General features: G+C 40.0%; 1 protein-coding gene across 4 annotated transcripts in view; it reads right to left on the bottom strand.

The window, feature by feature from the left end:
* Positions 1–7,929: 7,929 nt before the first annotated feature.
* The window catches only part of FCHO2 (FCH and mu domain containing endocytic adaptor 2), a 91,391-nt gene continuing 77,397 nt past the window's right edge, over positions 7,930–21,923 (bottom strand). For all 4 annotated transcript variants that reach the window (XM_090132396.1, XM_031602599.2, XM_031602600.2 and 1 more), the window contains 6 exons: positions 21,673–21,828; positions 19,357–19,489; positions 16,393–16,592; positions 10,173–10,237; positions 8,238–8,402; positions 7,930–7,996 (listed from right to left, as the gene is read on the bottom strand). In XM_090132396.1, the coding sequence (XP_089988522.1) occupies positions 7,974–7,996; positions 8,238–8,402; positions 10,173–10,237; positions 16,393–16,592; positions 19,357–19,489; positions 21,673–21,828 (742 nt within the window). In that variant the 3' untranslated portion in view covers positions 7,930–7,973. The remainder of the gene's footprint in view (positions 7,997–8,237; positions 8,403–10,172; positions 10,238–16,392; positions 16,593–19,356; positions 19,490–21,672; positions 21,829–21,923) is intronic.

Below are 21,923 nucleotides of genomic sequence, written 5' to 3'. Positions count from 1 at the left end.
CCTCATTTTGTCCAGATCTCGGTGCAAGGCCTCTCTACCCTCAAGGAGCTGAAAACTCCTCCCAGCTTAGCATCATCCACAAATTGATTGATACTATCTCCAGATCTTTATTGGAGTCAACAGTAAAAACAATAAGGAGTAATAGCCTTAAAATGGAGCCCCGCAGAATCCCAGTGGTGACAAATAGGGCAACTGTCAGGACAAAGAAACCAATCACCCAATACAGCCGTGTTTTTGTTGCCAAGGGACATTCTTAAGGACACATTGCCATGGCTTTATGCTGTCATGAGCCACCTTCCCGCCAACAGCTATAAATATGGGAAACCTGACAACAGAACACCAGCTGTGGTGCAAGGCAGCCAGCCAATAAAGGCAGGCAGGAACTCCAGCCAGCTAGCCAAGGCAGGCAAGGGCCACGACTCCAAATAGCCAGCCAAGGCAGGCAGGCAGGGCCCACGACTCCAGCCATCCAGCCAAGGCAGGCAGGCAGGGGCTGCAAATCCAGTCAGTCAAGGCCGGCAGGCAGGGGCCGTGACGCCAGCCAGGAGGCAAAGTAATAAATAAATAAATAAAAAATAAATAAAACAGTCCTTGGTTATGCCTGGTTTCTCAAAACCATGCTGGGTCAGATCCTCGCCATAACAAAATTTCAGAGACACTGGCTGTTCTTTGTCTTTTTGTTTTGTTTTGTTTTGTTCTGTTTTAGTGGATGTTAAAGCATTGTCTAAGAACAAGTCAATCTCTTGGAGCGGGTCCAGAGGAGGGCCACTAAGATGATCAGGGGGATGGAGCACCTCTCCTATGAAGAAAGGTTGGGGGAACTGGGCTTGTTCAGCTTGGAGAAGAGAAGGCTCCAGGGAGACCTCACTGTGACTTCAAGTACTTGAAGGGAGTACTTCTGTATAAACAGGAGGGGGAACAGCTGTTTATGAGGGTGGGCAGTGGTAGGACAAGGGGGAATGGTTTTAAACTGAGACAGGGGAGGTTTGGGTTAGATATTAAAAGGAAGATTTTCACCGAAAGGGTGGTGATGCACTGGAGCAGGTTCCCCAAGGAGGTTGTGTATGCCTCATCCCCGGAGGCATTCAAGGCCAGGCTGGATGTGGCTCTGGGCAGCCTGGTCTGCTGGTTCACGACCCTGCACATAGCAAGGGGGTTGAAATTAGATGATCACTGAGGTCCTTTTCAACCCAGGCCATTCTATAATTTTATAATTCTATGAAATGACAGCACAAGGACTGTAATGGAGGCTGAGCACAGTTCATGCTCTAAAATTCTTCAGTGCAGAAGCTAAACCTCATTGCAGTTTTCAGTACCTAAAGGGAGTCTATAAACAGGAGGGGAGCCAACTCTTTGAAAGGGTAAATAACAGCAGGACAAATGAAATTGTTTTAAGTTGAGGGAGAGATGATTTATGTTGGATGTCATGGGAAGCTCTTTACTCTGAGATGGAGGAGGTGCAGAACAAGCTGCCCAGAGAGGTTGTGGATGCCCCATCCCTGGAGGTTGTTCAAGGCCAGGCTGGATTGGGCCCTGGGCAGCCTAGACTAGTATTAAATGGGGAGGTTGGTGACCCTGCCTGCAGCATGAGGGTGGGCTTGGACATTCATGATCTTTGAGGTCCCTTCCAATCTAAGCCATTCTATGACTCCAGGATCTTATGAAAAGGGAAAATTTGTTAGTAAAATGCTATTTACTGTCATGTAATACAACTTTACATATTGTGTCCATCTCTTCAACATTTTTTCTTGATTTGATCTGAAGGAAACGGATTGTGCAGAGCATCTGACCTTTCTTCCCTCTAAGGTTTTCCTGTTGTGTAGAAGATTCCCCCGAACTACTATGATTATGTGAGCTTGCAAGCTGTCTTTTTGGTGTAATGTTTAAAGGGTACACAGCTTCAGTTTTAAAAGAAGAATGAACTGTACTCTGAAGGATCTGTAAGTTTTCAAAAATGAAGAAAAAAATATTTATACTTTTAAGAAGTTATAGACCAGGGAGATTTGTTAATCAGGGTTGCAGCTACGACAGTTCTCATGAAGTTCTGTTCGAAATTATGGCTTCTATATATATATATGTACCCAGTGAAGTGCAGGTTGGGACAATTCCATATCACTTCCTCCTTAAATTAGAATGTATGTCTTAAAAATTAGTAGATCCTTTGTTTAAAAATCAAATAGCTAGAATAGTTACTGTCTTAACTGTGTTTCAGTTTTCTCACTAAGTTCGGTATTACAGTTATTCGGATCAATGAGAGACTGGAGAGTAGCCCTGCTGAAAGGGATCTGGGGGTACTCGTTGACAGCAAGCAGAACAGGAGCCAGCAGTGTGCCCAGGCATCCCAAAGAGCCAACCACACACAGTTGCACAGCCCCGATCTGCTGGATTTCATGAGCATTTAGACCCTTGGACTGGATATTCTTGGAGGTCTTTTCCAACCTTGGCAATTCTGTGATCTGGACAACACTCTCAGACAGTGTTGGACTTTGGGTGGTGCTGTGTGGAGCTGGATTTGATCACCCTTGTGGGTCCCTCCCAGCTTGGGATATCTGTGTTCGTTTTTTGTACTAATATGGTATTTGCTTTCTTCCAATCTCCTTATGCTTTCTTAAATATTCAAGAAGTGAAAATTAATGGTCTATAATATGACTTACCCATCTTCCTAAATTCTCGAATGTCATCTGATCTGCAGGTTTAAAAATATTTAGTAGAAGAGTTGTTCACAGATATTGTTGGAGTGCATAGTATTTTCACCATGAAATTTAGGTGTCATTTAACAAATGTGACAGAATAATTATTAGGCACTTCTATTTTTCGTATTTTGTGTTCTTACTGATTCTGGCATTTTCATTTAGTAAGGGTCCAGTAAAACCGTGGAAAATATTTTTTTTTTTTTTGAAATAAACACCATCACCTTCGATTAAATTATCTACATAAGGTCTTCCTTATCCCCAGCACTTATTTGTTTTTCTTATCAATCTCTGACAACTTAAAACTTCTGGTTTTATAGCCACTTAATAGTGGCTATATAGAATATAGAAAAGTCTTCCATTATGTCACCTGAGCTGGCTGATTTCAGTTCTCTCTGGTTGTGGTTTAGTGAGCATCTGAGCCAGGAGTACAATGTGTTGCTGCAAAAACAAAATCTCATTCCCAGCCCCTTCTCAGATGAGGTGTTTGCCAGACCCTGATGATGGCTAGCCTAGCGTATATCTGATTTATGTCTGGTTGGTGAGTGGAGTTGGCTCCCAGGAAGGTACAAAACGTGCTGGAGCTGGTGCAAAGTGTGGTGAGTGAAGAGAAGCGTAGCTTCTGTGTTTTGGCAGTACCAAGCTGCCCAGCTGGCGCATTGTGAAGCTGTGTTCTAACTGAGTTCAGTTGTTTTTAGTTAGCATAGAGATGTCAGTCATGGGTTTGTTGCTTTATAAGCATGAACAAAATCTCAAGTTGACCTTGAAGTACCACCTGCCTATAGAATTAGTTTGAACTGACTATAAACAACAAATTCAATGAAGTCATGGGACTTGCTTGCCAGAATTATGTGGTTAACAGCAGGACAAGGGGAAATGGTTTTAAGTTGAGGGAGGAAAGACTTAGGTTGAATATCAGGGGAAGTTCTTTACAGAGAGAGTGGTGAGGTACTGGAACAGGCTGTCCAGAGAGGCTGTGGATGCCCCATCCCTGGAGGTGTTCAAAGCCAGATTGGATGGGGCCCTGGGCAGCCTGGTCTAGTATTAAATGGGGAGGTTGGTGGCACTGCCTGTGGCAGGGGGGTTGGAGATTCATGGTCCTTGAGGTCCCTTCCAACCCTGATTCTGTGGTTCTGCCATCCAGCCAGGCAGCTTAATATGAAGTATGATTCTATATTTGATGCCTTCATCAATAAGTGTTTTTAAATAGCTGAGGTTTGGAAATGAAAAACATGCTAAGTTACAGAACAAAAGTTTTAGCAAGAAATACAACTAGGACAATAGCAAACAAATAATTCTTTACGTTATAATAATTAAAATAGTCATCCCTGATTTAAAACCAGAAATAATGGATTCAAATTGAAGTGAAAGCAGATGAAGAAAAGCAGAAACCGGGTAGTAACTTCAGAAGAGGCCTCTGGTGTTTCTAGGATTACTTTATTCTTTAAAGGCTGAATGCTTTTTACTGGTTAAAGGAGAACTTAAAAATCAACATATTAGGAAACATGGAGCTCAAACAGCATTGAGAAGGAATACACAGTAGTGTAATAATACGCACAGCTGTAGATAAACATCAAGTTTTCAATAGAGAGTCCTGGAAGTCAGTCCCATCAAGGGCACCCTGTGGTAAGTGTGCTATTTGCTGCTTTCGTTCCTTGAACTGTTTTTAGCTTACTCTGTCCTTGCAGGAATTTGAATTTTTTCTTATGTTCTCTAAGGTAAAACCACCCTATCATGACAACTGAAATGGAAACCAATTATCTAGCAAATGCCAAGAAAACAAAAGGTACACAGATATTAAGATATGCATCTTAAACTTCTCAAACATGTGAAACTTGAAATGTAATGCTTTTAGGGATGATGCAAGACCTTCTCTTCTAGTAGATGGCAAAACCCACAATACTGTAACTCCCACAGTTCCAGCTGATTATCAAATAATTTATCTTCTTCAAATTCTCTACATAAATGTTATTTGGCAGTTGTAAAAGTAGTCCATTATCCCCCCAAAACTACCTGATAAAGCACTTTGATAATGACAACCCTGCTTGAGCAGTATAAATCCAGTTCTGAGTAGTATCTGGGCACTGGCTTACAGTAACAAGTCAAATGTTAACAGAAATGCCAGGGCAGTGAGTTAAATGACTACTAGAAGGACGGAGCAGAGCTGCACCCTTTCATGTCCCTAGCCAATGGCTGCAGATGCTGAGTGAGTAGAAAGCAAAAGGCTTTGAAGTTCTCCTTGCCACAATTCACTATTCTGCTTTTGCTGAAGACAGAGTCCTGAGCTAGGACATTTGTTCAGGCCACAGGGCAGTGGCCACAGGGCACTTGCATTCTTCGTTCCCATCTTGCAGCAGAAGATAATAATCAAACCCTGGGACTATTACTTTCCAGCGTGACAAGAATGGTACTTACTGAAATGATATCCAGCCAGCTGAGAAAGTCAATTTAATAAGTCATTACTTATTAAACGTTACAGACTGTGGGACCAGTGGGAAAGAAACAGATCCTAACATATGTTTGTTCAGCTCCAACTTCTCTTTCTGTCCTTGCAGCTCTGACGAATTATTCTCAGACCATGGAAACAGTATTACTTAAATAACCTCCTGTTTTGTGGAACTGTACAGTTGACAAAATATATGCTTCCTTAATAGGAAGTTAGGGAATGTGCTGCACTTGGTAGCTCTCTTAAGAGACAGCAGTTAGCAGTTAGCTCACATCTACAAAGTCAATATTTTTCTGAGCGACGTCTCTGCAGTTTTGCCTAATCCTAATTATTAATATCCATTTAGTGAAGGCACAAGACATTTTAGACATTTTCCCAAGCACAGTAAAGATGCAGCTCTTCGCAGAAGTTGTCTTTCCACCCAGCTTTGTTGTATTGTTTTTTAAGTATAGAAAACAGTTCATATATTACTTCTACTATGTATTACTTACAAATCAATTAACACTTGACAAACATTTAGAACAGACACAGTTTCATCATATTTTTTATCGCCTGGAAACCCGATGGGATTGACTGCAAAAGCATAAGCAATATAAATCAGTGTTTAAATTATATATTACATGTTTATTATGGGTGCAACATTTTTTAAATTTACATTTTATGAAAAATCAGAAGTATTTACAATTTTTGTAAGATAAACTTGTGTGCTCTAATTTACAGTCTGACGTAGTAATAATCCATAAAAACTCAGATCCTTTAGAGTTGTGTTTACAAATCAATTTTTTTCAGAGGCAGCTACGAAGGAAATTGCTGTATACACAAGCAAGAACCAGCTTGCTACATGTTCTTTTTCTCTTTCCCATCAGATTGCTACATGTACTTTTTACATTGTTTTTGAATTGCTTTACAAAAAGTCTATATAAACTTGTATGGCTTCAAAATTGTAACCTGCACCCAATGCAAATGTATCTATAATCACCCCAATGAAGACTAGTTTGAAAGTGCTGAAAAGTAGCTACTTCATTTAACTTAGAAATGGAAGTGATAGTTCATTAAGAGCAGCTATACAGTTCTGGGTTTTCATTAGTGAAACGTTGTCACATTCAACATAGTTTGATTGCAAAGCAGATTACAATTAAGATTCCAGTAAAAAGACTGTACCATTTTATATCCGTTAGAAATTCTCCACTCAATAAGATCACCGAATTAAAAGCCAGATATACTTTTCCAATCAGGTGTAAAGTTCAAGATATCCTTAGAGCTAATAATGGAAATCTCATCTGCCAAGTGTATAGCATACATTGGATTTTATGTAGCCTCTCTAAAGCTTCATTTATTGTAAAGCTTCAGCAGTCCAATTCGCCACTGGTTTTGCATGAATTAATTCAAGCAAGTTCTACTGTCTTAATAGAGAATTTGAAATAGATATCAGTATTCAGAATACTTATATAAAACTCCCACTTGAAGGTTATTAAATTACTTTGCCCCAATACTTTTGATTTTTGTACTGAAAAAAATCATTTGATAATACAAATACATAAAAGATTTCCTAAACTAGTAATTTGTTTTAAAAAATGTTACTAACGTGTCACTTTTCTGTGCTTAGGCTGCGGCAAGAAGAATAGAAGAGAAATATTAAAACTGCTAGTTACAGAGAAAAAGTAAAACCAATAGAAATGGCAGCACAGTCATCTTGCTGCCATAATATCCCCTTCTTAAATGATATTCCTCCCAAAGTACTGTTTACATTCACATCATTCCAAAAGCACTTAATGCAGTCAATGTAAAGGGAAATGCTGGTTTCCTTTAAAAGCGTGCGTTACCATCTTTCAAAATTCTCATCTTTGGTGACATTAAAGTTAGTATATCAAAATTCCAAAGTCCTGCATGATGCATCTCCCTTTACTATGGATGCATTTATTGCAATTACCCCATGAGGGAGTAACCCACTATTTTAATCTCCTTTAAAACAACCTCCAGCTTCTGCAGATCTCCCTTTTAAATCCCCATCAAAAGAATTTTTATGAAGTTGTATTATACAGACACCACACTTTCTTCATGAATGGCCAAACTTTGAAAGAGGAAGTGAGGCACATGAATAACAAATTGGATAGGCACAGGCTCTTTTAAAGGCACAAATGTTATGAAATTCATATAAAAATAAATTAAATCTACAGCATTAATTCAAACAATCACAACACCCATAAAATTCACTAACTGCAGAAGTAAATCTTTTCTGTCTTTTGCAATTTCGTAACACATTGCACTTAGGAGAAAAAACACTATATAAAACAACATACACGTTAATAATATATGATACATGGGCATCAAGTTACATTTTTTTATACATCTCTAACTCAAATATTTTTATGGCACAAGTGTATGGAAGAACTACATAAAAGTTTGCCCCTGTTTTCTTTAAAAACTGGCAATTAAGGAATCTGAAAAATGAGTATTACGGAAAGCTCAAATAATCTTACTTGCTCTCCTACATTTTTATGTTTAATGTTTACAGTATAACATACAATTTCATACTTTCATTACAACTATTGATTACTATTTTGACTTCTATATAAATTTACCAAAATTTTAACAAAGTTTCCCCAATATTGCAGTTGATCATTTACAGACAGTGTTGAAGTTAACTTCAGTGCTATTATAAAGTAATACAAGCTCTGCAAAATGACTTTTGAAAGTGCATTTTCTGTCCTGTAGTTTGGCCTCGAAGTAGGTCAACATTTTAAAAAAATTAATGCATGTGAAAATAGTGTTTGAAAAATAGAGGGGGCAGAGTGGGTTTCCTGTACTCCTTTAATGACATGACTTTCACAGGTTCATCAGCAGTCTGCCATATACCGTCCTGAAAAATAAAGACAGGGTTTTTCTTGTAGTCAGTTGATAAAACAGATTCTGTCAGTATTTTCCTGTGAGCAGTTTGACTAACTATGGAGAAATGAAAAAAAACACGAAGCAGTTTTCAGCCATGTTTTAAGAAAAGGTAAGTATTTATGCACCATCTGTTCAACAGTTTAATGTTCTATAATACAGCACTACAGAATATGTCGTATTAATTTGAATATATAAACATGTCAACATCTTACCAGTGGCAAATCTCTTCTTAAGGAGGGAAAGCCGATAGCCAGTGCCTACTAGCTCTATGTCTACTCCTGAAAGAGTGCTTCCTTCACTTATGAATTGCACTGCAAGTGTTGCTGGTTTACTGGGTCCTTCTGAAAGTTCAAATTTTGCCCTGAGGGATCCAGAACCTATAGAAAACAGTAAGGAAAGAAAATCTCAGTTTTCTAAAAAAGACAAGATCTGACTAAATACATTTCCCAAAACACTTCAGTTGATTTTTTACAGACAGTGGTGAATTCAGTTCAGTGTTGCTATACAGCAATAATAGTTCTTAATTACTTTAGTAATACTTCTGTAGGAGAGCATTAAAAAACACTGTTATTTCTCCCATTTTTGAGTTCTTAAGCAAGCGTTTTCTTGTTCTTGCACTATCTAGTCGGGATAAAATGAGGTTTAAATAATAATGGAATAGTAAAAGTCCAGAATTTTTACTTCTTTAAAATAACTTGCTATTCCTAGTCAGTAGGAACTGCTAATTGATGAGGAAAGTTAGTGACTAAAATGTTACTGGGTTAAAAACAGGGATTAATGAATGAAATTGTTTTACGCAATGACTTGTTCCTGATAAATTTGCCTTAAAGTCCACTTCATTTCTTCAATGATGTATCACAGTTTGGGTAACTCGATACTCATATATTCAAGTATTTCAAAGTTGGCTTTGTGTTTTATACGTCTGCAATTCACAGCTCACATAATGTGTTGGACTGTAAAAAATACACATTTTACCACCATATACACCAGAACAAAGCATACTTCAAGCCATTTGTCCTAATAGTAACAGCCCTTCTGTAACTTCTCATAGCATTATATTCTCACTGGGTTGTGAGTACAAAGTACTTATGCTCAATAATAAGATGTCAGTAATAGAAGATAAAGTCATAGAGCCAGTGAGATATGTTCAAATCTACTGAACACACACAAGTTGTCAATGAGAGCCCTTTTTATGCTGCTCTGCAGGTGTGGAGTAGTTCTTCATCTGCCTGCATTCATGTTTTAGCACGACTTTGTTCTTTTAAAAGATTTGGTAACAAAAATGAAAAATGAGAAGGCTATTCCTACATAAGAAAGCAGATTGAAGACAGGAAGCAAACAACTGTGAGGTCACTGAATGATTAAAGTACACTATACTACAGCAACAACCTCTGGCAGATCAAATTCTCTCTAATTTTGTTCGAATGACCACTACAAATCTGCAGTCTTTGCAGCAACAGAAGAAGTCTTCCCTTCCCAGGCTTCCCTTTTGTCCCTGCTTTTCAAATTCAAAAAAACATCATATCTACAAAGGTTCTAAGGACTGTGATATCAAATGGACTTCAGGGAAAGGCAACTGGAGAGAAGATATTTACTGATTCTTTACAAAATAATGTTATACAAGTTACTGCTCTGAGCATATAGCACAGGTTTTTTGTTGTTATTTATTTGTTTTTTGGAGCTGTTTGCCAAAACAAAGAGCTTCAAAATGCTGGTCAAGAACAATCTGTAGTTGAGCCTGTCTTAGCATAGCATTTTCATTCCAGATCTTCCACGCTTTCCACTTCATCTCAATTGTCAGTGTGTGAAAAAAAACAATTTATTAAGTATTTAATGTATTTTCTCTTTGAAAAACTGTTCATTTTCAAACAGCATTGACGCAGTAATTTCCTTTCTCAGTTTAAAATCTATTTTAGAGCTAACAACTTCCCAGGGTTTCATCAATTTTCCTTTTATAATTAACTATTTTATTTTAACATCTCACTTTTAACAGAATCTTTCAGGAGGAACTTCACTGAGAATAAGTTGAACTGGTTAACAGGATACAAGATGAGATAAAGTATATACATGCATGAGGGTGCAAAAGCTACAATGATTACATTTTATTGTTACCATTTTTCTGTAGAATAAAAAAAAGTTCAACTTGCCTCCATTCTCAGATTTTTCTGAAATGCTAGATATTTTCCAGTAAGCTTTCATCTGGTCTGCATTCCTGTGAGAGAAAGGTTGGTTAGTTACAAGCATCAATTTTCAGAATTTTATTTCCCTAACTTTACCCGGGTACCTTACAAGGCCATGCACACATAACCTACATTTCTAAATGGGAGTTTATAAAAATACTGATCATTTGAACATGGGTTTGTAGAGAGCTATGCAAAGCAAACATGTGCACTGCACCTGAGCTTGCAGCTGAGCTCAGATGTACATGCCACCTTTTTATACAGTCACTAGTGTACTCTGTACAGGAATGGCTCCACCTGACAACTCCAAAGCCTGGGTGATTCCAAAGAGCAGGGACAGGCCAAACACACTGGAAGAAGTTTGAAAGCTGAATCTTTATTTTTTATGGCAATGGTACAAGTGGGAACAATGTTGACTGTTTTCACCTATGTGAGACTCTGGGCCGTATGAATGGGAACATTTTCATTCTAATAAAACTATAGCTGGCATACGTGACACATGGTTTACACTTATGACACAGTTTAACTTCTGACTCTGTAGAGGAGCAAAAAAGAAAAAAGGGCACCAAGCACTGGAGTCTCCAAACTAGGCAGACATTTGATCTCTTTGAACACTTTGCATCATTTCATCAATGGAAAGCCAACAACTTAAAGCTGTAAGCGGCATGAATTGCTGAGAGGTTTGAAATTGTCTTTGGCATTGGTACAGCAGGACTGAAATGCTCATGCAAGCAGAACAGATGATAGCAGTCACATGCTGGAGGCAGAATTATAAAACATTTATTCTTAAAAAAAACCTAAAAGCTCATCACCCAACCCGCTAAGACAAAGATGCAGGATGACACAAACATACACAGCCGTTTGGGATATGACTAGTCATTTTTTTGTCAACTTGTAAAGCTCAAAATTCTAGCCTTGGGATGTTCCCTCGGTGAGAGGCAAAATAGCCTGGCTTGAGTCCCTTACTCTGATGAATCTTCTCTGAAACTATCACTAAGTGTTGAACCTTCCTAGATAGCACCAGGAGTTCTGGGAAGCTATTCTGGGAAGCTATTCTGGGAAGCTTTTCTGGGAGGCTATTCTGGGAGGCTGAAGCAGTCGGCTCCACACCTCAAGACTGCCTCCACCTGGAAGGAAAGAAGGATGGCTGTCATAGGCAACTCCCTTATGACTGGGACAGAGGACCCTATATGTCAGCCCTGACCCCACTCGTAGGAAAGTGTGCTGCCTCCCTAGGACACAGGTCAGGGGTATTTCTAGAAAGCTTCCTGGTCTTATTCGCCCATCTGATTACTATCCCTTTTTGATAGTTCAGGTTGGCAGTGATGATGCTGCTGAGAGAAGCCTGAAGGCTATGAAAAATGACTTCAAGGGACTGAGGAGGGTACTTGATGGAGCAAGCATGCAGGTGGTTTTCTCTCCTACCCCTTTAGTGGCGGGAAAGGATACTGAGAGGATCAAAAAAACCCTCCTCATAAATAAATGGCTCAGAGGTTGGCGCAAACACAAGAATTTTGGTTTTTTTGACCATGGGGCAATTTACTCGTCACCTGGCATGATGGCTGCAGATGGACCTCACCTGTCTGCAAGGGGTAAAAGGATCCTAGCCCAGGAACTGGCGGGACTCATTGAAAGATGTTTAAACTAGGTAAGAAGGGGGAAGGGGACAAGATGAGGGCCACTGGGGTTGAGCGGATAGTTCAAGGCTCAAAACAGAGCCTGATGGGTAATGAGGGTGGAGTTCATAGGGAGGGAGAGGGGCAGGGGATGCTGCTTCCCTGAAGCGTCTGTACACTAATGAGCACAGTATGGGAAATAAACAGGAAGAGTTGGAGATCTGCATGCGGTCGCATGGCTATGATCTCACTGCGATCACGGAGACGTGGTGGGACAGCTTGCATGACTGGAATGCTGTCACTGAGGGCTATGTGCTTTATAGGAAAATTGGCTGGCGAGGCGGGGTGGTGGAGTTGCTCTTTATGTGAGAGAACAGCTAGAATGTATTGAACTCCACCTGGGGGAGGGTGCTGCAGCAGTGGAGAGCTTGTGGGTGAGAATCAAGGGGTGGGCTGGTATGGCTGACACTGTTGTGGGGGTGTACTACAGGCACCCTGATCAGGAGGAGGAGGTTGATGAGGCCTTCCATAAGCAACTGGAAGCAGCGTTATGATCCCAAGCACTGGTGCTTATGGGGGAATTCAATTATCCATATATTTGCTGGATAAGCAACATGGCACGCACGGTCCAGACGGTTCCTGCAATGTGTTGAAGACAACTTTCTGATGTAGGTGGTAGAGGAACCGACGAGGGGAGGGGTGTTGCTGGACCTTATTCTCACTAATAATGAAGGGCTTGTCAAGGGAATAAAGGCCGGGGGCAGCTTGGGTTGCAGTGACCATGAGATGGTGGAATTCATGATCTTGAGTGGAAGAAGCAAAGCAAGAAGTAGGATTGCTACCCTGGACTTTAGGAGAGCCAACTTTGATCTCTTCTGGGACCTACTTGGAGCTATCCCATGGGCTAGGGTGTTAGAAGGTAAGGGGGCCTGTGAGAGCTAGTTGGCATTTAAACAGCTCTCCTTCCAAATTCAGGATCAGTGCATCCCTGTGAGTAAGAAATCAGGAAAAGGTGGCAGAAGGCCTGTGTGGATGAGCAAGGAGCTCGTGCACAAACTCAAAGGGAAGAAGAAGGCCCATGAAATGTGGAAAAAGGGTCTGACCTCTTGGGAAGAATATAGAAATGTTGTCAGGGCCTGCAGGGATGCGACGAGGAAGGCTAAAGCCTGCCTGGAATTGAATCTGACAAAGGTGATAAAGGATAATAAAAAAGGCTTTTTTAAGTATGTTAACAGTAAAAGGAAGACTAGGGGGAATGTGGCTCCCCTCCTAAGTGAGGGGATGTTCTGGTAACAGGGGATGCTGAGAAGGTGGAGATACTGAATGCCATCTTTGCTTCTTTCTTCAGTGAAAAAGCTCTCCCTTAGGAATCCCAGACCCTGGAGGTTAGTGAGAGGGTCTGGTGAACTGGAAGACTTCCCTTTAGTCAGGGAAGAGGCAGTCCAAGAGCACCTAGGCAATGTTCATAATGAATCAAATGAACCAATGTTCATAAATCCATGGGACCCGATGGGATGCATCCACGGGTGCTGAGGGAGCTGGCGGAGGTGATTGCTGAACTGCTCTCTGTCATCTTTGAGAGGTCTTGGGGAATGGGGGAGGTGCCTGAAGACTGGAGGATAGCCAACATCACTCCAGTCTTCAAAAAGGGTAAGAAGGAAGATCCAGGTAATTACAGGCCAGTCAGCCTCACCTCTGTCCCTGGAAAGGTGATGGAACAGCTTGTGCTGGATGCCATCTCCAGACAACTGGAAGAAAAGGAGGTTATCAGGAGTAGTCAGCATGGGTTCACCAGGGGGAGGTGATGCTTGACCAACCTGGTAGCCTTCTATGATGTTGTCACTGGCTGGGTGGATGGGGGGAGAGCAGTGGATGTAGTGTACCTAGATTTCAGCAAGGCATTTGATACTGTCTCCCATGACATCCTTATAACAAAGCTGAGGAAGTGTGGGATAGAGGAGTGGACAGTGAGGTGGGTTGAGAACTGGCTGACTGGCAGAGCACAGAGGGTCATTGTTGGTGGTGCAGAGTCCGGTTGGAGACCTGCAACCAGCGGTGCTCCTCAGGGGTCGGTGCTGGGTCCAGTCTTGTTCAACATCTTCATCAGTGACCTTGATGAGGGGATAGTGGCCACCCTCAGCAAGTTTGCTGATGATACGAAGTTGGGAGGATTGGCTGACACACCCAAAGGCTGTGCTGCCATGCAACGAGACCTGGACAGGCTGGAGAGCTGGGCAGTAAGAAACCAGATGAGGTTTAACAAAAGCAAGTGTAGAATCTTGCATCTGGGAATAACTGCCTGCACTGGTACAGGTTGGGGGATGACCTGCTGGAGGGGAGCTCTGCGGAGAGGGACCTGGGTGTCCTGGTGGACGACAGGTTGTCATGAGCCAGCAGTGTGTCCTTGTGGCCAAAAAGGCCAATGGCATTCTGGGGTGCATTAAAAAGAGTGTTGCCAGCAGGTCGAGGGAGGTGATCCTCTCCCTCTACTCTGCCCTGCTAAGGCCTAATCAGGAGTACCGTGTCCAGTTCTGGGCTCCCCAGGACAAAAAAGACAGGGATCTCTTGGAAAGAGTCCAGCGGAGAGCCACAAAGATGGTGAAGGGCCTGGAGCGTCTCTCCTATGAGGAAAGGCTGAGTGAACTGGGTCTGTTTAGCCTTGAGAAAAGAAGACTGAGAGGGGACCTGATCCAGGTCTATAAATATCTAAGGTGTGGGGGGCAGAGTGGTGAGGCCAGACTGTTTTCAGCAGTGTTGGAGACAGGACAAGGGGAAACAGCCAGAAGCTGGAGCATAGGAAGTTCCGCACCAATGTGCGCAAGAACTTCTTTACGGTGAGGGTGATGGAAGACTGGAACAGGCTGCCCAGGGAGGTTGTGGAGTCTCCTTCTCTGGAGATATTCAAGACCCGCCTGGACGCCTACCTGTGTGACCTGGTGTAGGGAATCTGCTTTGGCACGGGGGTTGGACTTGATGATCTCTGGAGGTCCCTTCCAACCCAACAATTCTGTGATTCCTGCTTTGACTTAGGTTTCACAACTGATGGAAGAAGCTTGAACGGGGAGGAAACAAGCTTCACCAGAAGTACTTGTCATGTTTTGCATGTGTACTGAATCTGCTGCAGTAGAATAAGTTTAAGGTGATCTGGTTAAGAGCTACACACTCTCAAAATACGGTATCAACTATCAATTTTGGCACATTTTTTTTCCACTTAAAAAGATACTGTGTTACCACTATGTCACACAGTTAAGAGGACTGCCTCCAGAAACATCAAAAACTATGTGATAAGTGGTTTATTCTTTCTCTGAACCTTTATTTATAAGAAGATCTTACTCCCTTCAGCTTGGTATACTTCTCTCTCTTAACCTCCATGTCTTCCACAGTTAATAAGACCCTCCTGTAACTCTGGGAAATAAACTGTCCTGGAATTAAATTACAAAAGGGCAAGTATATACAAGTTGCCAAACAACAGGTGCAGTGCTTGAATTCTGCTCTCTTTTCAATCCATGGATACACTTCTCTGCCCTCTGCCAATACCTTCTGCTTGTTTGCACAAATCTGTACAAATCTAAGGTTTATGCCTCACTTTCAAGTGCAGCTGCAAATGGCCTGCAAGCTTAGAAGGTGGTGACAGGTAATAATTAGGATGATGCTGTATGTTGTATGAACGTTATATGTTACAGAATGACACTGCAGAACCATTGACAGGCCATCTTTGCAAGGAAGCAGCAATGGCTCAAGCTAAGCTCCTGGTATCCAGGAACATGCTGCTTTTCCTGTCCTCAGTGACCTCCTAGGAATGAGGTCTAAGTCGTTGCTGCTTCCCATAGATACCTTGGGAGAGGTAAATGAAAAGGGTAAATGGTATCCATGTGTCTATTAAGAGATGGGGAACGGGGCTGATAAGAATGTATAAAGCTGTATGTTAGATGTAATGATTATCAAAGGATACAAATATAATAAAGTATGTAGAACCTGAGCATGACATAAATGTTATGGACTGAGGAATAGAAGTGCTGGGTCCGGCTGGCATGGAGTTCACTTTCCCCACAGCAGCCTGTACAATTGTACATTCCACACCTGTGGCTACAACAGCACTGATATCACACCAGTGTTTCATCTACATCTGAGCACATACACAATAAACCATATGATCTAGTGGGTGGCATCCCTACCCACTGCATTGCAACTAGATGATTGTTAAGGTTCCTTTCAACTTGAGCCCTTCTACGATTCTATGATGATAATTTTTTTTTTTTTACCATTAAGAGATTTTGGTTTCAAATCACATTATTAAAATAACTGTCCTGTCTGTTGGAGCAAAAGAAAGCAAACATTGGAAATTTCACAAAGGTTGGAATGGCTGCTTATAGTCTCACTTCAGTTTATATGAATTGGTTGCATGTGGTCTGTTTTGGACCAGAAAACATCCTGTGCATTTTCTTTGCAAAAAGGAAAAAAACACAAAGCTGTTTCCTTCAGTGAAATTTTTTTCAGCTATGAAACTAATACACTGAAATACACTGACTACACTGAAAAGAATATGAAATAATAGAAAGTATAAACATTACCATTTTGCAGGTGGAAGTGATTGCATGTTTGTTACTCCTCCATCTACTGGTACCACAACCTGCACATTAGACAGCATGCTAGGCACATTCATAGACTCTGGATTGTATTTATAATCCACTCTCACATCAGTAGTGTTAGCATTACATTTCCAGTAAGTTGCAAGATTCAAGGGAGTGGACTGGATGCCATTTGAAGATACCTTTAAAAAAATAAACCATTGAAAGCAGCTTAGTTAAAGTCTCTCCCTTTCTGGGCAGAATTATGGAATGATTGTAATAGCTATAAATTCTGACAAAAGATCAAAAGAACAATTCACCTCTGAGCCTTTAATCTCAGAATTCTGAAGACTCTCATAACCTACAATAATTCCCATTCTTTTAAATTTAAACTAAATTATTTTAAAATTTATTTAAACTAAATTATTTTAAACTCCTTCTGACCCATGGGACTTCTTCCTGTTTTGGCTTTCTTGGGTCAAAATAGTTTTGTTTTAGTCTTGTACTCTACCTCACACAAGAAAGTTGCCTGTACCAAAATTAATTAATCCTTAGCAATTACGTGGCATATCATTTCAGATGTCTCAACAGCAAGCAGCAAAGGACACGTCATTGGACGTGTTGCCAGCAGAACAGTTCTTACGTATTAAAAATATGTATTTTGCTGGTGCAGGAGAATTGGCAGCTGCTGCTTCTGTTGTTGAGCTCATGTTGTGCCCTGCTACACACCCTTATTATCATCCTAATCTACTTGAGGAACTTTCCATTTCCCTTTCTGTCTTGTTGGCACCTCAGTACTCGTTCCATCCACCATGGCTTCTTTATGCCTGCATCTCATTTTACCCCAATGGTAAAGACCTTATGTAAATCTACTTTTCCCACAGAGCTCATTTCTGTAATCCAAAGAAAAATCATTTTCCTCCAACATTTCTCTTTGGATTTAGCATACTTTTTATACATTCAGTCTGGCAGGATATTGGGAAGATATAGAAAGCTACAGTAGTATTAATAACTACACTGCATTTTTAATTTATTTATTTTTCTTATGTAAAGGCAGTTGGCTCAGAAATTCAATTATCTCAATGCAGGGGAAGGAAATCCTTGTTTTCTCTTTTAGATGAGTGCACTATTCCTTAATTTTTATGAAGATTTTTTTGCTGACAGCCAGAACATCTTCCCACAGAAGCACACTGTGGCTGTGGTTGGAAGGGACCTCTGGAGATCACCTGGTTCAATCTCTCTGGCTCAAACAGGACATCCTAGAGCCAGTAGTCCATGTCCAGACAGCTTTGAAGTATGTCAAGAAGGAAGTTTCCACAAACTCTCTGGGCAATCTGTGACACTCCTTGCAGTAATAAATATGGTCAGGCAAAACTTCTCATTGGTACTTATTCAGTATCCTAGCCTTTTCCCTGTCCTGTCTCTGGGCACCAAAGTTTTTACTGTCCTCAAGCACAGCTCTAGTCAATTTGCGCCCTCCCGTCAGATATTTATATACATTGGTAAGATTGCCCCTCTTCTCGAAGTTCAACAGTCCCAGCTCTCTCAGCTTCTCCTCGCAGGAAAAGTGCTCCAAACCCTTTCCTTTTCATAATCTGCGTGGCCCTTTGCTGGACTCTTAAGTGTCTGCAAGTCTCTCTCATACTGAGGAGTCCTGGACTGGATTCCAGCTATAGTTGCATCAGTGCTGAGCAGAATGGAGAGATCACTTTACTCAGCCTGTTGGTAATGCTCCTCCTCATGCAGCCCAGGATACCACGGGCCTTCTTTTCCACAAGCATACAGTGCTGACTCTTGTTCAATACAGTGTCCACTGGGATTCCCAGGTCTTTTCTGACAAGCTGCTTTCCAGCAGGCTGTTCCTCCCCAGATGCAGGATTTTGCACTTCTTTCTGCTGTAGTTAATGATTCTCCTGGCAGCCCTTTTCTTCAGTCAATTAAATTAAGTCTCTCTGGATGGCAGCACAACCACTTAGCATATCAGCCACTTCTCCCAGTTTTGTGTCATATGTAAACTTGCTGATGGTGAACTCCTCTCCACCACACATATAATTAATAAAGATCCAGATGCTTTCCTGTGCAACCTACTGTGGGGAACCTGCTTTAGCAAAAGGTTGGACTAGATGATCTCCAGAGGTCTCTTCCAACTGCTTCGATACTGTGAATGAGGGCATGATCCATTACTGACCACTGAGTACGCCACTACTTACAGGCCTCCAGCTAGAATTTGCACTACAGATCAACACCTCCCATGTCCAGCTATTCAGCCATTTAATCTACCTCACTGTTTGCTTAACCAACTGATAATTCAACTGCTCCTCCATGATGGTCTTGTGAAAGACAGAGTCTAAAACCTTACTGAAGTCTAGGCAGACAACATCCACTTCTCTCCCCTCATCTACGAAGCCAGCTGTTTCATCACAGAAAGTTATCAAGTTAGTCTGATAACTACTCCTGATCTCTCTGTCCTTTATGTGCATCAAAATGGTTTCCAGGATGAGCTGTTTCATTTTATTGTGAGGAAAGAGACCATCAAATATTCTCATGTGTTACATCTAATCAATGACAACATCCCAAAACTATGCAATTACAAGAGCACTCACAACTGAATTACAAACTCAAAAACCTGTAGATGTATAAATTCAACAAAAACTTGACTTTGCTAACAAACACCTAAAAGTAGCACTGCTCAGCATTTTCATACTTGAATTCTAAAGGAGTATGAACAAGATGAAACAGGTCATGAATGCAAGGGAATGACATAAGGCATAACAGGAACATACTCAGCCAGGGTAAAGCCTATGCATTAGAGACACTGATGTATCCAGAACTGATTGAGATGACAACTGCAGGATGCAGGATGACAATTCATCTGCATGCTATCAGGCAGAGAACAGTTCTAATTTCTGACAGATACGGAATCAGCCAGCATTTCTTAAAAAATTCCAAAAGGAAAAAAATGTTTACCTGATACTTTAAAACATCCACATTATAATAGGATGCAGATGGGTTCTGCTCTGATAATTTCTTGAGGTAGAGAGTTATAGCTTGCATGTTCATCCAAAAATCCCTCGTAGTGGAGTCACTTTGCGACTGATCACTACAAAGAAAAAGAAAGGTAGGAATCAGCACCAAAAGCTCTTATTTCTAAAAATGCCTAAAAATTAAGAATAGATCTTTCCCTTTATTCACTATTTAATGCAACTGTTTGTTCTAATGCTTTATATCACATAGTTATTCTCTTCTTAATATTAAGGGAAATTAACTGCTTGTCTTGTCTGGTTAAAATTCTCCTTCCAGTCATGGAGCAATGAGTTTTCTCCACTGATGACTGACAGCACAGGATGCAGTTCAGATTCAGACAGGTTCAGATTTTATATTAGTAAAATCCATTCTTAATGTTATCAGGTGCTGTGAGAATGTGCATGCGGTCATGTAAAAGGGGTCTTCAAGAAGAATTATTATCTAATCTGGAATAAGACCTAAAAAATGTAATTCATTTTGGATATGACATCACTAGGACTTGCGATGTATGTGCTGCCATATTTTTGTGTTTGTAGAAAATGTAAACTCCTTAAATTTTTTACTTCGAAAACAGTTCCCAAATTATTATAAAGAATTGTCTTTCAGCTACTTACTGTTAAATTCAATCTAAGTAGAGTTTTTTCTGTTTTTTTTTTTTTTTTTTTTTTTTTTTACAATTCCTGTATGTAGGTGAGAGCACAAATAACAGCACAATCAGAATCCTGATTTGGAGCTATTGGAGCATGAAAAGTATTTCCACAGATCAAGAATAACTTGAGCTCTGGTTGCATCAGGTGTATGGTGAAAAAAAAAACAAAACAATGAAGATTCTAAGAGAACTGATTCAGAAACAAAATTCAAATCGTAGATCAATTAAAAGGCTGCACTGGATATTTGTGTATATAGTGAGAAACTGCAGTCTCTGCTAAGGAGATCTGCAGAACCCATGTGTAAACTGAAGGTGAGAATGAACACTTGGAACACAGAAAATATGAATGCAATGGCTTGACTCTGGGACAGTGACTTACATACCAGTAGTCTCTTTGATTTAGTTTGATTTTGGCTCTCAGTACAGCATTGTGATTCCTGCTACTTCAATCTTTACTAAAATATAGATCAGCACTTATCCCTACAGCGACCTTAGACGATGAAAGCTACTGTTAGGTGCAATCCAAAACAAATTCTGATGTTTCCACAAATATCACTCTCATAAAAATCTGTCATTTCTATAAATACTAAGTAAATGATAGCCTAACAGTATATGATGAAAAATCATATTGCTCCAAATGGCTTAAACTTCCTAAGAGTCCTTTACATACATTATTTCTAATTAGAAGTGAAGTGTTACAGCACACAGATAAGAATACTAGACATTTTCCTATTATTTTCAAAATATACTTTTTCAGTTCAATTCACTTTATATGCTGAAACATAACTATGAGTGATCAAAATGAAATTAAATACAAAAGAAGTGATGCATACAGCTCAATTCTTTCAGCTATTTTAATAATTTAAAAAAATGTACTACCAATAAATGTTTAACTCTTTTTCAAATAATTTCTCTACTCAATGAAACAGAAACTGCTCAGCTGTAAGAAATCCCCGCTAAATAACTACAGTTTTTACAACTGCCCTAAGTTTTGGAAAAGAAATCACAATGCTATGATTTCAACAATTATTCTGCTCATTCAGGAGCATATTTTTCTTAAGAATTCTACAAAACACATTGCTGTACACTTGAAATACATAGAAATGTAATTATTTTGATCTACTGTAAAAATGATACAGCTTAAGAAATAAACTTGTAACCAACAATTGAGATTAGGCATAGCTCCTACTACTTAACTACTCTTTCATCATCTAGAGTTACTGTTATCACTGTATACAGAAATCCACATATTCCTAGTTTGACATTTTTTCTTCATATCTGTAATCAGTTCATGTATTTTGACTAGAAGAAAAGGTTTTTTAAAAATTGTTTATGAAATCATTTCATCTATAAAACGTGCAAAAACAAAGCTACATTTGCAAACTACTTTTTATGGTTCCTGTCATACCCAGTGTAAGTTTCAGGGCCAGTGAATTACTGAGAATTTAGTGGTGGCAGCAGAGAAAAAATGAGGTAAACAAGATTAATTAATGAAATTGAATCAAGTATAAACAAATGAACAAGACTGTAGAGAACTCTGACATGTATACAACAATTTACATTTTAGAAATCACGTAATTTACTACTGTATAAAAAAAATAATACAAAACCTGTATACAAGTTGTGCATTTGGAAGAATCTGCTCTAGTTTGCTTGTGTTTTTTACCCTGAAGCAGAGCACAGCTGGAGATGGGTTGCTGGTGAAGACTTTAATAATCCCACTTGGGAATGATACTGTCATATCACCAGTGATCTTCACAATACATCTAGGAGAATAAAAATATTGTTTTTATTGCAATTCCTAATTTTAATGCTGACTGTAAAGCAATCACTGTACTTTCACAATCTGATAAGCTGAATT

This window comes from Phasianus colchicus, chromosome Z (genome assembly GCF_987193195.1).
Source record: "Phasianus colchicus chromosome Z, bPhaCol1.hap1.1, whole genome shotgun sequence".
Lineage (NCBI taxonomy): Eukaryota > Metazoa > Chordata > Aves > Galliformes > Phasianidae > Phasianus > Phasianus colchicus.
Note: the sequence above shows the minus strand (reverse complement) of the source record. Positions and strands in the feature narration are given on the sequence as shown.